The 18,562-nt window shown below is 32.6% G+C and overlaps 1 protein-coding gene across 8 annotated transcripts in view; it reads left to right on the top strand.

The window, feature by feature from the left end:
• Positions 1-2,202: 2,202 nt before the first annotated feature.
• Positions 2,203-18,562, top strand: part of LOC145297575 (uncharacterized) — a 362,397-nt gene continuing 346,037 nt past the window's right edge. For 7 of the 8 annotated variants that reach the window (XM_080143600.1, XM_080143597.1, XM_080143595.1 and 4 more), the window contains exon 1: positions 2,259-2,858. In XM_080143600.1, the coding sequence (XP_079999726.1) occupies positions 2,748-2,858 (111 nt within the window). In that variant the 5' untranslated portion in view covers positions 2,259-2,747. Of the gene's footprint in view, positions 2,859-18,562 lie in introns of all 8 variants that reach the window. The other variant, XM_080143592.1, reaches the window with a different exon arrangement.

The following is an 18,562-nucleotide window of genomic DNA, read 5'->3' as shown; positions in this document are numbered from 1 at the left end:
CAAAATAGTGCGAGGGTTCAGAGGTTAATACCATGCAAACGGTAAATTTGCGACGAGTTTGAATATCAGATTCGTTCTCAGCGATCCCGAAAACCTTTTAAAACCCAAATTTTATTGGTTGGTGTTCTGTTGTAATTAAAGTAAACATTTACCAAAATTTTTAACTAAGAAAATCAAATTTTATGAGGAAGCGTGACGATGACCGGGAGTCGCCATATCGATTTAGAATGTGCTAAAATTCAAGGGCGACAATTCAATTTGACTACCGAGATTTTTTTTTTTTTTTTGTATTTGAAATAATGGGTTCTTCTGCATTTACCAACCCACGATTTTCACGAAGTTACTTACCCGGCAGATAACGGAAATAACTGGAAACAGCTGGCCGAGCCTTATTACAAAACACACAAATTGTTACACTCCCCTCTCCCATATTTAAGAACGGCGACAGCCACTGAGATTCATTGAGTACTAATACATTAGAAAAAATGTCTTAATATCCAGAAAACTATTTGTCGGACGTTTCCGGTTATTCTCGTCATTTGCCGGGCACACCCTAGTAACTTCGTGAAAATCGCGGGTCGGTAAATGCAGAAATACCTTAAAATGTTTTAATCGCTAAAAATCGTAAATTTTTATTTTCTTAGTTAAAAAGAAACTACTTGATCATTTTCGTGATTTTTGGAATATGACACCTTCGTTCCGTATTTTCTGTATTTTTTTTAAAGTACAAGTGGAATTCCAAATCTAAAGTTTTTTTTTTTGAAATAAATAAATAAAAATAAAATAATAAAGACTTAATGCATAATAATAATAGAAGAAAAAATAATTAACATAAAATGATAAAAAGTAATATAATAAAATAAAATAATTACAAATAAAAACTATATAAATACAAAGAAGTAATGTTCTTCACATTCTTGTAGACATTACCCTTCGTATCTTTCGTTTACCTTAAATTTTTATTTTTTTAAGTTTAGAAAGAAATAATTCTTCTACTTTTTACATGTACGAATCGACACAAAACAGTGCTGCCTGCAGTTACCTGGAGGTCTTTTACTTTTTAATTTTTTTATTATTAATATTTATCGTGTGTGAGTGAGTGAGAAAGTTTCTCTCTCTCAGAGAAACTCTATTAAGTAATCCTAAATCCGAGCAATAAAGTTTTCCCCTTGGCCTTTAATCTTACCATTAAACCTAAGCGCGAGTGGCAAATTCTTCCAATCTGATTAACTGCCCTAAAACGCTATCCGATTTTAGAATGACTAAGAAACAAGCGATCATTTCACGCTAAATATTTGAAACTGATTCAACATCTTAAATTCTAATCTCATCGTTTTTTTTTGTCTTTTTATTTAATTTTTGGCGAAAGTGCACTCTGCACTGCAACTGCACTCCACTGCGGACCATCACCCGAAGACGGTCAATATGCACTGCACTGGTTGTCCAACCTGCAAAGGGTGTTTATTCCGAAAGCCGTTCTTAACATGGAGAGGTTGAGGGTGTTTATTCCGAAAGGCATTTTCTGATTTTCCAACCTCCCCGTAATCAATTTCCTAAAGGTACTGCAGTACTGCACTGTCACCAATTTCCAAGTTTTTTTTTTTTTTTAAGGATATTTACATGTAATCAACTAAAAAAATAGAATCTTTTCTTATGTGCTCATACATTTCCCCGAAAGTATTATTTTTCTTTAGATTTTTTAAAGTTAAATTATTAGTATCGACGTTTGGCCATTAAAGTAGTAATAACCAAATTGTTATCAAACTCTAATTTTGTTACGACAACATTATATATAAAATAATTCGACGTAAATAACTTAAAACACACACACACACACACCCACAGAAAGATTTGCCACAAATTGTAAAGTCAGGAATCAAGTTTAAATGCTACCAAATTCTTTTCGAATTTCCAATGATCACGATGTAATTCAGTCCTTTAAAAAATATAGAATATGACTTGTTTAAAAAGAAATAGAAATGCATTCTGTTTGATTTAATTTTATAATGGATTTAAAATGGGAGTTGGAAAAAAAAGTTATTTTTAGTACTTTACGCTACTACAGTATTTTGATTTCGATAAATAATCGTAATTAAAAATAAAATAGTAATTTTTTAAAAAGTTATAATTTGTAAGTCACGTACAGGCGAGAAGCACGCACACACACATACATGAGAAGTGGCGACAATGTTAAATATGTATAGAGATAGGAAGCAGACTCTCGAAGTCGCACCGACTTTACGTATTGCCTCGTTGTTAATGTACGTGCAGGCGCGCGGGGTACCTGCTACTACCACCACCGTCACCACTACTACTACTAGTATTCAATTAACGGTTTCATTACTCACCCTCTCCAATTCATCGTCTAACTTTGAGAGAGGAGTTTAACAAACACATGGAATAAGTAACAAAAAGAAAAAAAAAAGACCCTAAAACACGGAAAGACCCCCTAAACAAAGCAAACTTCTGTATTCTTATTTATCAAGAAAAAGAAGAAATGAATCCTACCCCACGTTCTGAATTACCTTCGTTTATTGTAACTCTCCATAATATTGGATCTTTTTCATATATTTTCATTTTACACAATACAAATAACACGACATGACTTCGTTGAGTGACGACTAAAGCTGTATATAAAAAAAAAAAAAAAAAAAAAATGAAAAGCTGGATTTAATATTACGGATTTTTTTTTTTTTTAAACCCAACTTTTTCCAGTAGTTAAATAAAAAAGAAACCCTTAAAAAAAGATGGCTTCAAAATGCAGGAAATTTGTCCCTAATATTTTTCATAAGAGTAAATGTCAAAATTGTTTTGCCGCAAAGGATATTCATTCCGCCCAAGCCTTAGAAAATAATAAGGTAAGTTGGTTAAACCATTCAAATTATTATTATTTTAAAAAATTATTTCATAATTCATTTTCAGTGCATGTACACACCGGACCCCATGGCTGTCAATACGTATTGGATTGGGGGAAAATCCGATAACTAGTTACGACAGCCGAAATTAAACCTGGATACTTGAAATGTAAAAAAAAAAAAAAAAAAAAAAAAAGAAAACTTACGTAGAATACGGACCGTGCTGAAATATTTACGTTACTATTCAGAAACCCATTCTCTGAACATAGGAAAGGAAGGCGTTTTGTAACTTTCACCTAACAATTTAATGAACAGAAGATACTGTAAAAATTGAATTTAACTTGAAAATACTGTTTAAAAAAAAGAAAAAATAACATGGTCTGTATTATTCTGCATAAGTACAAAAACAATTACTGGTTTATTTGTTTATCTTTTACATTGTTTTTCATTTTATTTTTGACAGTTTACAAAAATAAACTATTCACGTCATCGAAAACAATAAACAAGCAAACAAAACAACTCTAGAAAATAATCACGAAAAAAAAAAAAGGTAAAATTCGGTAGATATATATTTTATTTAATTTCAGGAACCCGGGTTTAATGTTGTATGGTCGCCTTTCGACTTTTCTAACTCGTTATCGAATTTTATCTAGCCAATATTGTCCGTAATAGGTCTGATGTATATAAACACTCATTTCTTACCTACTTTTACTAATGACTGTTTTGATGGCCATAAAACTGAAGTGGAAGTGATGTTCTTATGAGGTTTCCTGTGTGTGTGTGTGTGTGTGTGTGTGTGTGTGTATGTATGTATTTATATATATATATATATATATATATATATATATATATATATAATGAGAATTCCCTCCCCCCAAGGGCCAGTTTCAACTTGATGATAATACTCTGTTCGTTTTTTACCTTCAAATTGAAATGTAAATATACAAAAAAAGTTACAAAAGTTAAAAGTATATCCCAAACAATTAAAACTTATTTATTTCATAGACTAAGCACTTAAAACAGAGGTAACTATTTCAATATAAATTATAATTATTACATGCTTAACAACTTAAATAATTATAAACAAATTAGTTTTATAAATCTGTTAAATGTCTACTATTATCTCTGTAGGAACTTTTGAATTTACACACATCCAAAATAAATAAAAACACCTACCATCAGCCTACCTAACCTATTTTTAACATTATCAGTGTTTAACCTAACTAATTTGTTATTTTATATATATTTTTTAATTTAATATCGAGGTTTAATATTTAAAAAATTAAGTTATTTTAATTTATTTGAAATATTATTTGAGTTTAATTTCTCAAATAGACTGAGATTATAAAGACGTATGGCGTCCCTGACAGCCAACGATTTTATATTTGTTGGGTCATTTCCTTTCATGATTGATTATTAATGATTTTTTTTAACTGCTCAAGTGCTCAACCTTATTTGTACTATTTCTAACTTTAACGTTTCGGCCGATGTAATTTCCAACTTTTTTTTTTTTAACTTCTTTAATCTTCTTGTCGCACTTGGGAACAAACTGATCCCTTTATTTAATCCGTGGGTGTAAAATTTTCCGATTCCAGCATTTATGATACGTGATTTTTTATTTTATTTTTGAACTAACATCGTATTATTTTTAAGACTTCTGCAGTTTATGAAACCATGCTATAATGTTCGTTTCACAATAACCACACGTACGAAAAAGTAGTCTTAAGACAAATATATAAATAAAAAAGGTACTCATGCAGAGAGTGACCCGTGCTGAAATAATGTTATTTAAAAAGCCATTCTTAACATGGGGGGGGATGTTTTGTATCTATTCTGTACTTTAACCTTACAATTGAATAATAATAAAAAAAAACCCATAAAACTTTAATTAAACGTGGAAATACGATTTAAAAAATAGCGCGGATCCACTCTCTGCATTAGCACCATAAAAAAAAGTTATCAAAGGCAAGATAATTTACTGAATAAGTTTTTAGTGTTTTTACTTACTTTAAAACATTTATTCGGTTCGAAAAACAAGTAATGTACAGCGTTACGTGAGAACAAGAAAAAATTGCCGCGATGTGATTCTTGCATCTTTTGAGGTATCGATAATAACTGTGAAATAAAACAAAATACTGGTAGAAACCCAAAAGTCACGGTAACATTTATTGGGTGGGTTTACCGTTACAAGTATTTTGTTGGTTTTTTGTTTAGCCATTATTTTTTCTTTTTAACTTCAATCAAAATCTTTCAAAGGTATTATTTTTTGATTAAGGAGCACAAATGAACCGTAACACCCAATACTGTCATATAAACTTTAATTCTAACCAGACATTATTCTCTATCAATCAATTTAAAGGCTTTAAATCACTTTCGAATATCTAAGACCACAACGTAAACATTATGTCCAACATTTTATTTTAAATATACAAAAATGATTGGCACGGCGATGGCCGCGGTGAATTGGATTGGTGAGTTTGAACCTTAAAAATGCTAATTAGAAAGTAACTTTTTGGGATCAAAAAATTATAAAATCAACTATTGCGGTTTATTTATGCTTTTACCCCCTCCATATTTAGGCAAAATTGCTCTTGCCCTGTATTATTTGGCAATCACCCTTGGATCACAATGAAGTATTTGACTGGTTTGATTCTAGAAGTAGTTATCCTCCCAGGCATTATATCTTTATTCGCCAAGGATTGGTTTATTGCCGGTCGTTTGAAGCATGTTCACCGAGGAATGCCAACAGGGCTGATCACGGTATTTTTAGAGGGTGGGGACTGGATTTTCTCAGTTAAACACACCTTGTATCTCTATTTACCTCCCCCACGAGGGCAAAGTTAAACTTGAATTATGTTTTATGTGAGAGGGTATCCAACTCCCCCCAAAGAAGCATCATGGGTAGAATAAGAAAAATTGTCCCAGTCAAGAAGGATTTCTCCTCCTGACAGAACAGACGATACAATTTAAAATATTTATTTGCAGCCTCAGGATCAAGTCATCAAAAGTGAGGTAAAAAGATGATCACTCGTAATTCTTGGTCAAAAGTGATAAAAACGTCTTAACTAGAATCCTGCCAGTCACCACAATAGTACCACAGTTACTCTTTGTCCTACTTAAGATATCAAATTTGTTTGAAATTTTTTTCAAAATTATAATTATATACAAAAATTCATTGGAATATTACTACACTTTGATCCTATCTCAAAATTGAACTTGTCACATCCTTTAAATCGTATATTTTCGATCCCTTTTTTTAATCATGCTTTTTATTTTTTTTAAGCAAATTATTTTTAAAATAAGATTATGAAAATGTTATAAAACTAAAACTGTAAAATACATTTTGGTAGATTCATTTCGTAATTATCTTAAAATATGTTTTAAAAAACCGTAGTTATGCATTTTTGATTTCATTAGATATTTAATAAATGCTAAAAAAAAAAAAAAAAAAAAAAAATCCGCATTTTTGTTTTTACAATAAGCCAACAAAAAAGAATGAAAAAATAAATATTATTACCAAAGGCAAGATACCCTTCTATCTACCCGGAGGTTTTTGTGTTTTAACTTATTTTATTTAGTACAATGGGGAAAGGAGTGGCTGGTTACTTTTAATGCATCTAAAACCAAGCTTCTCTCTTTACATCATCAACATTCTGATCCCCATCTGGCATCAATTGAAATGAATGGTTCTCGTCTTCAGGAGGCCTCAAGTTTTGACAAGCTTCTGGGCTTGACCATTACTCCTGATCTTAAATGGAACACGTACATCAAATCTGTTGCCAAGGCCGCTGGAAAAATGGTGGGATCTTTCTATCGATCCAGTAGATATCTCACTGCTGATGCAATTCTCTATTTATATAAGAGCCAGGTATGTCCAAGGATGGAATACTGTTGCCACATCTGGGCAGGAGCTGCTAGAAAGGACTTGTCCTGCCTTGATAGAGTTCAAAATAGACTTCGTAGCCTCGTAGATGTCCTTTTCTCTTCCTTGCAACCTCTATCTCACAGAAGAGATGTTGCGAGTTTGTCTCTGATGTATCGTTATTTTCATGGAAAGTGTTCGACTGAGCTTCAATCTATGGTCCCCCCTCGCAAAACTTTCACAAGAAACACTCGTCTAGCTGTAAACACTATCAATAATTCCCCCCACTCTTTATCTGTGCCTAAACCTAAACGTAGATTCCATGAACAAAGCTTTTTTATTAGAACTGCACGCCTGTGGAATTGTCTTCCGTTTTCCTGCTTTCCGGCTGACTACAATATGGTTGTCTTCAAGTCTAACGTAAATAAGTTCTTGATGAGCCGTTCCATATAAGTTATCAAATTTAACAAATTTTCATTACTAATGATTATTATATTGTCCAATTTCTACTGTACACTCTTTAACCCTTATCCTTGAGTGGCCTCTTGGCCTTGATAATGTGATACCTATGAAAAAAAAAAGAAAAAGTCCAATGTGAACAAGTTCTAATTGAATCGTCCCCCTAAGTAATCCAAGTTACAAAATTCCCACTGTTTACTATGCTAAAATCACAATGACTAATGTATACCTATTAACCCTTATCCTTGAGTGGCCTCTGGGCTTTGATAAGTGGTGACACCCATGTAAAAAAAAAAAAAAAAAAAAAAAAAGTTTATTTACATCGAAACAAAATTAGTGTCAAATCGGATTTGAAACGAAAAAAAAAAATGCGTTTTTATAGCCAATTAAACCCTCGATAATTGCTCGAAAATCGGTACTTACGGATAGTGCTGAAATAACGTTATGTGGAAACACCTTAACATGTGAGAGAAGGGGGCTTTTTGTAACTATTCTGTAATGTACCTATTTACTATGCCTCCCCACGGAACAGAGTTAGACACCAGGGTCGTTTTTTAACGTGGAGAAAAGGTACAAAAATAAAAATTGTCTCAGTCGTGAAGGATTTCTCCTCCACCGAAAGAGGACAAGAAATAGAAGTGCAGCATCTGAAGAACAGATACTACACTTTGATCTTGTCCCGAAGGCCAAGAAATTTTACTATTCTGTAATGTAACCTAACAATTTAATAAACAAAATATACCATAAAAATTGAATTCAATTTGAAAATATTATCTAAAAATAGCACGTTCCGTATTCTGATTAAATACCTGAAAATTAAACAAAAAATCCATCCAATAAATGTCACCAATCGTATGAAAATGTAATATTCTACCAATATATATGTATATATTTTTTTTTTAAATTTTCGAGCGATTATCGAGGATCAAAATGTGTACAACAAACATGTTTTTTGGGCGTGCGTGCACACGCGCAAAACCAACACAGCCACCAGTGAAAACAATAAGGAATACATTGTATAATAAAGGTTTTAATATTATGAAAACTACTTGCCGGCGATAATTTTAAATGTGATATTCATTCAAAAGAGAGCCAAATACCCCTAAAAGCAACTTTCTAAAAGTCTTTAGTTGGCCCTCTAGCACACATTGAACTTTTCTTTTTTGTGATTGTACAATCGTCAACAGAAAAAAGGGGTGTAAAAGGCCAGCGAATAACTGTTACCAAAGGCAATAAATCTATTTTTCAACCTATTTCGCTGTTTTTTTGTGTTAAAGCATTTTTTTTTGTCAAATATTTTAAGTTATTCAAAATCAAAATGGCAGACAGATACTTCACCAAACATGGTGAGAATTTTATTCTTGCATAGTTTAGAACTCTGGCAGAGCAAAAAATAGACACGACATCAAAAAGCGCACTTACCTGGTTGATGAAGGCAGGTTGTCTCATCTTCTTGATGGCAAAATTGTTGTCATTTTGTTGCTCAGCCGAGCCTGTTAGAGAAAAATCTTCTGTGAAGAAGATCATTAGTCCATGGTTTTGGGTCCATTTAAACAATATTCCAATAGAAAAAGGTGGACAATTCTCTTGAAGAGGTAAAACAGTCTTTCTTTACTGATTCGAAAGATATTATGTCAAGAAACGAACACCCAACTTTGTAGGTTAAATTGTCTCAAAGATACCAAAAGAATCTTGGGTGCCAAAATCCTTAAATTAATGAGAATATTAAAAATGAGTCCATCATGTATGAAAGATTTACTTGGACTGAAGTTTTCAGTTTAAACATGACCACGCTTATGGGTTAAAAATTCAAATCGACCAATGAGAAAGGTTGTAATTAAAACAATGTTTAAACCAATCAACCAATGAAGTAACATGATTCGAGTCATGTAATTTCTCACACACAGTCAAAGGAGCAAAGAAAAAGTAATGGATATCCATTACTTTTTTCCAATTATTGAATACAAGGTAAATATGTATTAGACTGTCAATTAGGTGGCAAGTAAATAATTCTGGTAATCGCAAGAACTTGACTAACTATTGTAGTTTTTTTTTTTTTTTTTTTTTTAAGGAACTGTTTCTGTCTGCTGATAAATGAATTTATAGCCAATAAAGCTAGTTTTATCTAGATTACTAATATCTTAATAATATCAAGAACAATAACTTGAACATAAGTCAAATGACAACTCAATAGATTCTGAATTAAGAGTTTAGTGTGATACTTTTTCTGAATCCTGTTATTTCACCCCAACAGTCAAAATGATACCAACTATCACAGGCATCACAGCACACCATATGAGATGATCCGTTATTTGCAATGGAACAAGTTGGACAAAAGAAGGGACTACCTTCCTCTATGAATTCTGCTGAAGACGATGCAGAAAGAGCCTTTAAATCCAGGGGAAATGTTTTTAGGAATGAATCTGTTCACAACTGTCTCTTAATGCACAGGCTGAGCAAACTTTGCCATTTCTATTAATGAGTATAAGTACCTTGCCAAGACTCCAAAACGGTTTAGTTTTATTTGGAAATTTAATTGATATGATTTCTCCCACTGACACCTTCTGCGGGTAATCGCCGATATATTAGCATCAACCTCTCTCAAGGACAACAAGTAATCATTGTGCTATATCTTTCTAAATTTTTCAATATACCTGTGTCTCAATTCCAGAGATTGCAAAAGTTTTGCTCTATTGGGAGGATCAGGTCACAAATTGTCCAATCCATAATTATTGATCAAGTCTGTAAAAATGATTTGGGGTTAAAATTTTGAGACCCCTTTCAGAAGCAGTAATATATATAAGCGGTCGATTATTGATTACTTTCTCCACATTGGAAAGGATAGTTAAGTGAAAATAGTTGACTTTCTTTCTACTTATTAATTTTTTTCCATACATTGTTTGATTGTTTTTATCATCCTCTATCATGCACCTCCTTGCCAGACTGAATAAAAAGGAATGGTGAGATGCCTAATTGAACTTGGCCTAAATTTTTTTTTGATTTCGTCCGAAATTAAGATTTCAGATAACATGATGCTGGACGCTAAGAAAGTCTTTGCATTGTCCAAATAAACAGGAATACCAAACAGATTGGTAAACCTAATAGATGCTAATATAAAGGATCTAGTGCTCATATCCGGTAATAGCTCCAGATGTACTGCTCGTAAACTCATGCAGGTAAACTATAAGACATACATTTTCATGTCTTCATCGTTGTATTTTACCAAAAAATGACTGGTAAAGTCAATACCCATGTTGAAATAGGTGAACAAAATTTGCCCGATGAGTGGGCAGTTGAGAACTCAAGGTTGCTTTATATGGCAACGAATTGATTTTTTTGCAAGTAATACAATTACAAAGAATTTTCTCTACTGATTGCCTCCCTTGGGGAATCCAGAAACCAGATCACTTAAATTTAGAAAGAGTTGAATTGTTTCTCAGATGGCACCAAGTTAAATGTGCCTCTTTAATAACCAGTTCAGTTAAATGATGTTTTCCTAAAAGTGTAGGAAATTTAACTTCAAAGAAGTGGATATTGAAATTCTATATATGTCCTTTAGTTTACAACAGACCATCCTTATCAGTAAACAAACCAAGAGCTGATACCCTTGGAGGCACAGCTCAAATATTCCAACTTATAGGGAAATTCGTCCCTCCGCATACAGGAAAAGAGCAACAATTTAGCTCTATGGTTGGTATCTGTGTCGGTATCTCAACTTATCACAGAACTGCAAAACTTTCTCACGGACATTGATTGCCCTAGTCAATAAGAAATTAAAAATATTTATTGTAAATTGTTCTCGTCAGTACAGGAATCATTAGAGAACATACAGGATATAATTTTTTTGTTATTGTAATTAAGACAAGGCAAGTATGGCCATCTATCTGGCTCTTAAAGTTGTTCACAATGTGCTGAAGGCTTTGAAGTCTATCAATATTCTTTCCATTTTCTTTGTATCTGACGCCCAAGTGGCCCTATCTTGGGTTTTAAACAGAAAACGGACTAAGAGAAACATTTTTGTGGAGAATCGTGTACTGGACATAAAAAAATGCTAGATATTGACTGGCCAGTCGATGGTTAGTTGATTTAACTAACCAGGCTGTGTACCTAAAAATTGTATAATTGCTCAAACTTAGGTGGAAAGGCCTCTAGCCAACAAATTGTTAGGATTTGTGGACAAAGGAACATATGTGAACTAAGGAAGAATTTTGATTTCTAGGTTATTATCATCTAGCATACGTAGCTCAAAATGGAGGGGCTGGCATTAAAGCTAACAATGATCGAGTTATACCTATAGATATGCAATTTCGCATTCACTTTGAGAAAAAACAGAATCTGTTTTTGTCCTTCTCAGTTCAGATATTTGCAGGAAAGCCTTAAGAAGATCCCCTAAAAGGACAGTTATTTTTCCTAAAGGGCAATAGTAAGTCAAGAAGTTAAGTTTACTCTAGCATACGCTGCATCATTAATGGACCCCCACCCCCACCTTTTCAAACCTCTAAAAATGGAACGGATTTTTGTGGTGACACCAAGGCGCTCCTTAATAATGGACTTATGAGAGGGCCAATAATATTTTTCATACTCTCCAGGAGTAACAGAAAGGTTCAATAATACCAATTTGTTCATATTCTTTGAACACTTGTAAATATTCATTATATAAACCTTGTCTCTCTAAAGAATCTGCCACCATTTACATAGTTATTAGGGAAGGCACATAATTAGAATCTACTTGAGACTTTTCAAAGTTCCAGAGCAGACCCACATATTTCACATCTTTTTACTACAATGTTTTTTTTTTTAACTTAGCTATCTTCACTTCATCGTATAAAGACAGTTTAGCACTCTCATTGATTCCGACAGAATTGAGAGAGGGAGAAAGTTTTTAATTCTGTGTTTGATGAAAGATTCTTAAAAGAAAAATGGTCCAAGTGTGTAAGAATAAGAGGGCACAGGATTCAACACACTTTTGACCAAACAGGAGAAATATTGAGGTCATGATCGGCAAATTCGATCAATGAGAGGCAACTCAGTCAGTTTCACTATTAGATTCGGGCTTCAAAAAATTATGCCTGTTACCAAATGGGATAATTTTATAGCAAATTTTCCATGCTGTTGCATTGAGACATTTAACTATATGGAATTTTTTTTTTTACTTGCTAATTCCAAGCCGACAAGGCTATAAAGCAGTGCCATTTAAATCCTTATAGTCACAACAGATGAAAACCTGCCTCCGTTATATTAGATTAGCATGGCTACCCAGCGTTGCCCAAGTGTAGAGATGTGGTAGACTAAGGCTATTGAGCAGCCAACCCCCAGCCCTAAACAAAAACAACTTTTCAATCAAAATAGCAGCGAGTACCCGTGCGAGCACAAAAAAAAAAATGGCCACAGTAGGCAGGATCGAGCCTGTAATGTGAAAGATAAAATGGAAGTGAAAAAAGCAAACATGCTAGCTGTCTCAGCCATGATGACTTATGACGTCATGGACCTTCGAAATAACGTTTTATAAACGTATGTTGAGAATGGTAGATGTATGACTTGCAAAAATGTTGATGCAAATACTGAGCCCTCCTTGTAAAAAAACGGCCCAGTTAACCAGGGCAGAATTAATCTTTTTTAGCCAGTTTTTAGATATTTATCATCCGAGAGATCGATCTTTCTAACTATATTGATTTTGTCATGGTCCAATGCGTCTGTCAAAAGTTTTTGGCAGACATACAAACACACACACACAAAAACTAACTCGCATTTTCTTTTTTTATATATTAGATGTAATCTCGTCAAATTTGTTAATTGGAAATTTTAAATTAAGACTGTGATTAGGGCAGCGAAAGGAAAGGGTTTCTGAGATCCCAATTTTAGGGAGGCATTGAGCTACAGTAGGTCCACGGATCTCATTCCAATAAAGGAGTTCACAGGCATTACTGTAGGTCTAGGTATTAATTTTTCCCTAGATCTCAATTCCTGTAAAATAGCCTGAGAGAAAAATGATTTTTGACTTAGTGTCCAAAATGCAATGGAAAAACAGTGGAGGTCCATCACCTTTCTATCACACTCTGATAAAAGAAAATATACAATTATCCTCATTAGATACGGTACTCCTTCCTACAAAAGACTTTGATGTCTTTGGGCACATTACAGAGAAGTGAGTCCTCAACTCACAAGTAATGCATGGGTAACGAAATCCCTTCCTTCCCTTACATTCTTGATCCAAGTGATTACCAAGACATTTACTACAGATTTGAAGTTCTTTGGCTCGTAGAACCTTTGAGTCATAAGAAGAATATTTGGAGCAGTCCTTAACTGTATGGTCTGCCAATTTACACAATTTACAAATGTTCACCAGTATTATTAAGTTTTAAGGAATCCAGGCCTTTTTTACCATTAACAGTTTTATAACCGGAGCTGGCTGCCATATTAGGTTCAACTTGTAATGGAGAAGAATAAAATAGCGGTTTTAGCAACTTTCTCGTTTCTTTACATTCAAGGGCACTGCCTGTAGAAATTCTATTATGTCAAAAAAGTTGGACATAATAGTTATAAACGAAGGATAATGTACCTTCATTCTTGATATTAATTCCCTTCTGATATTAATAGTAAACTTGCAGAATAGAATGTGAGCAACCTATAGATACACAATTTTGCATTCACTTTAGAGCCTTCTGTGAAAAAATCCGTCCCGAAAAATTTGTCCAATTCAGACAAATTTAGTTTAACTTGTTCTAGAAAGGTTTTGAGTTCTTCTGATTCTGTTATCTGCATCGTATGAGGAATAATTTCCTCCAAAATTCGGTCCTTGATAAGGAGTCAGGAATTTTTCTTTCAAACAATCCAAGGCTACTGTATAATTATCAGAGGAAACATCCATATTTGAGATTAAGTCATAGGCGTTCCCCCTTCTCCTTAGATTTAAGGAGAAACAATTAATCTGCATCCTTTGAAAATTGGTGATGCAAAATTCAAATCTTCTCAGGAAGGTTCTAAATTCAAATTTGTCAGCAGATGTAGACCCACTAAAATTTGGACATTCTAAATCCAACCTCAAAGGCTGAAGAGAAACTGTGCTTTTAACCTCACAGCCAGACTTTAATTCATGCAGTTCTCCCCTAATATTGGAAGAAAATATTTCAGAATCTTGACAAAGTGCCAACCTCTCCTCTTGGGAAGATTTTTAAATAATTTGGTCATATAAGTCGTCCAATTCGTTTAGCCATTTTTCCACATCTGCTAATCTTGACTCAATCGTGATCAGGGAGGAATCATCATTCAGCCATTTCACCATGGTTGTAATACGGCACTTTTTAGCTTCCATTTTGGCAAATAAATCTATAGAAGCTGCCATTATGATTATTAGAAATGTCATGTAGGCTGAGAATGAGCGTAACGTGAAAAGGAAGAAAAGAAATTATAAAAGACCTTTGCTAAACAAGACTAGGCAATATTCACAAGATGGAACAAATGATAAAAAAATATGAAGGTGAGAATAACACCTATTCGCCCTCTAATTATCAACAAATTTATATTTAAATAGACAAGGTAATTAAATTAATAATAGAAGAGAAAAAAAAAAAGCAAAAAAAAATTTTTTTTTATAGAAAATAATCCCATTCTCTGAGAAGTATTAAAAATACAGGTTTGCAGTAAATGCGAAAAAGAGGAAAAATAAATCACTATTTCAAATTGGTGCAAACCTCCACTTTGCGGAAAATAAATGCGCGGTTAACTTGAACCTAAATTTAGTTTTAAAGCTTCGCCAGAAATTATAATTAAATTAATTAACCACAGTAGGAATTTATGTCCTTAGTCTGTGGCGAGTGTTATAATTTTAAATCTGGAAATTGCTTTTGCATTTTTTTTTTTTTTTAAATTAAAGACAAACTTTGTTAAGTAAATATAGTCATAATTAAAGTATTAAAGTTATTTTAAAATGGGCCAATAAGCACCTAATAGGTATAACCCTTTTTTTGTTTGTTTTTGTTATAGCGCAAATTTCTAAAAGTAATTATCTTATTTTGTAACTTTAGGCAAAATTAAAATCAAACAAAATTACGTTCTTACAATTTTAAGCAACATCGAAATCAATCAAAATCACAAGTTTGCAATTTAAAAGGCAAATTTAAAGTAATTAACATGATTTTATTATTTAAAGTCAAACTCGAAATAAGTAAAGTCATAATTTTGCAATTTAAAATATGTGAGAATTTTATTCTCTGGCAGAGTGAAAAATAGACATGAAATCGAAAAGCACATTAACCTGGTTGATTAAAACAAGTCATCTCATCTTCTCCATTGCAAAATTATATTGTGTCATTTTGCTGCTCAGCCGAGTCTGGTAGTTATAATTTCGTAAGAAGTGGTAGGGAAAAATCTTCTGTGAAGATTATCATTAGTCCATTGCTTTGGTCCATTTAAACAGTGTTCCAATAGAAAAAGGCGGACAGTTCTGTCGAAGAGGTAAAACCAAAACCAACATTTACCGATTCGAAAGATGATATTATGTCAAAAGAACACCTAACTTTGTAGGTTAAATTGTCTCCAATATACCATAAGAATGTTAGGCGCTAAAACCCTTAAATTTATAAGAATATTAAAAATGAGTCCATCATGCATGAAAGATTTACTTGGACTGAAGTTTTCAGTTTAACACGACCACGCTTATGGGTTAAAAATTCAGATCAACGAATGAGAAAGGCTGTAATTGAAACAATATGTTAAATCAATCAACCAATGAAGTGACTCGATTGAAGTCATGTAATTTCTCACATTTCTAAAGTTTGATTATTTTGACTATACTGTACAATCATCGAATCAACAAATATAGAATAGTTCCAAACGCAATAAGACTTACTTTTCTACATAATTAAAATGAGAAAATGACAACAAAGTAATCAGACTTCGGAAATGTTCAGCGAAGCGTTTGTACGCCATTTTTTTTTTTTTTTTTTTTTTTTTAAGTTAAACAATATATTCAACCGAACTTTTTAATTGAAATAAACACAAAAAGGTACTTCTGTATATCAACATCCCTGGCAAATTGTTTTCATTTTAGAGTTAGAGAAAAGTTAAAGCTCCTCCTTGTGTTAAAAATGGCTTTCTAACTTTGCCGGGGATGTTAATCTGAAAAAGTGCTGGCAAAAATATTAGTCAAGGATATAGAAAAAAGCTTTTATTGCTTTTGGTAACAGTTGCTTGTTGACTTTTTTTTTTTTTTTTTTTTCGTCCCCTTTTGTCTGGGTATACTGTGCAATCGTCCTCCTTTTTATACTTTGCAAAAGGTTTATTGTATTTCGTCCCCTCCTTCTTTCAGAGAGGGGATATTTTTTGCTTGGCTTTTGGAACTAATGAGGTAATGTCGTGCTGACCGACTACAGTCTACTCTTTTGGGGGGGAAACTGGATTTCCACTATAAACTAATCTTGTGTCTAACCACAATGCTGGTAAACAAATCCACCCAGGTATTATCTCCTCCTTTCAGAAGAGGTGGTGGATTTATATTCTGAAACCCTTAGCCCTTATTCTTGAGGGAGTGCAAACGAGACTATATAGCTATCTTCGTTCCCACCCAGAGTTCGCAACTTAAAAACCGACCTTGTATCTAAAAGCAAGTAAAAAGAAACATTATTGTAAAATAAATCGTTTTACTCGACAATAGTCTGTATAAACGTAAAAGGCAATTGACGGACCTGAACGAGAATCCCCTCCCTCCCTATATATTAGTGTTCAATCAGTAATAATTCACTGGAAAAATTGCAAAAAAATAAAACAAAAAAACAAAAAAAAACGAAAGCCGCTTTTAACATGGGGAGGTTGGGGGTGTTTATTCCGAAAGCCGTCCTTAACATAGAGAGGTTGAGGGGGAGGTGATTCTTGTTCAGGCAATTTTATAATGAAGTTTTATTAAACTGAAGACATATTTTAAAATGGTAAATGAGTTAATGTTGTTTTCAAACCAATCATATTTACAAGGTAATTTAAAAACTGACTTTATTTTTGTTTTTGTAAAACGATGACTTGGATTTTCTTAATTTAAAGATAAAATAAAATCACTACATTAAAAAATAATAAAAAAATAGCTTGGCACTACGAAGACGAAATCACTTTTTGAGTTTTCAGTTGGGACATGGGGAGAGTGCAATTTCAGGACCAAATCAGAAAATAAATGCATGCTTTTTATTATTATTATTAATACATGTTTTTTTTTTTTTTTTCTTGAGAAAGATTTTTTTTCTACTTGAGAAAGTTTTTTTTAATAAATATAAGAAACTTATAACATAAAATATTTTTTAACATTTTTTTTATTTTTAATAAAATATGAACACAGTTTTTTGTAACACCTTTCATTCATTACAAAAAATGTTTTGATTTTATGGAAATTTTTGAAAAAAAAAAGTATTTTTTCTCAGAATTCACACGCATTTCAATAATGCATGATAATATTTTATTAAAAATAAAATGTCTATTCTGTTAAAAACACACACACACATAAAAAGCTATTTTGTGTTATAGGTTTCTTGTATGTTTTACTTCCAGAAATGTGTTACAAAAATTTTGTTCATGTTTCATTAAAAATAAATCTTTTTGTTTAAAAAAAAAAAAAAAAAAACCAACAAAAAAAACTATTTTCTGTTACAACTTTCTCATATTTATTTAAAAAAAAAAACTTCCTCAAAAACAAAGCAAAAAAAACATGCATTAATTTTTTATTCAGTCCTAAAATTACATTTATCTGCCACTGCCATGCTGACTCCCATGTGCCCACTGAAAACCAAAAAAGTGATTCTGTCCTAGTAGTGCACAAGTGCCAAAAGCTCTGATAGCAAAACGGTAATACATTGAAAGCTGAATTTTTTATCTTAAAACTTATAATCCAAAAAGTTTCAAATTTGCACTCTCCCTTTTAATTAATTTAACTTTCAAAAAGGCATTTTTTTTAAATTTTCAATTATTTAAAATCATCGAGAGTAGAAAATTTTTCAAAATTGTTGAACTCCTAAACATTAGATTTAAGTTAAAGCATACATCATCACTGCAAACACATGCCGGATAGAATCCTTCCTTGGTCGATAGTGGTAACGCTCTGCTGGTTAGTAATGGCAGAAGTCCCCTGAACTTACTCCATCCATTTCTAATTCTTGCAATCACATTAGCACCTGCGCTATATATATATATATATATATATATATATATATATAATGTACCATGGCAAACCCTCTAACCCCATTATATACCACGTGCATCCATTATGTGATAATCCCAATTTTGTCCTATATCACCTTACCTACTTTACTTTTCCAACTTTCCTCCCTCCACATTATACTGCTTACCCTCTGTTAGGCACCTCATTATTTTGTTCCTAATATATTAATAGTTATCACTGCACCTACTC

This window comes from Euprymna scolopes, chromosome 18 (assembly GCF_053919585.1).
Source record: "Euprymna scolopes isolate OS-2025 chromosome 18, ASM5391958v1, whole genome shotgun sequence".
Lineage (NCBI taxonomy): Eukaryota > Metazoa > Mollusca > Cephalopoda > Sepiida > Sepiolidae > Euprymna > Euprymna scolopes.
The sequence above is the reverse complement of the archived record's forward strand: the minus strand, read 5'-3'. Positions and strand labels throughout refer to the sequence as shown.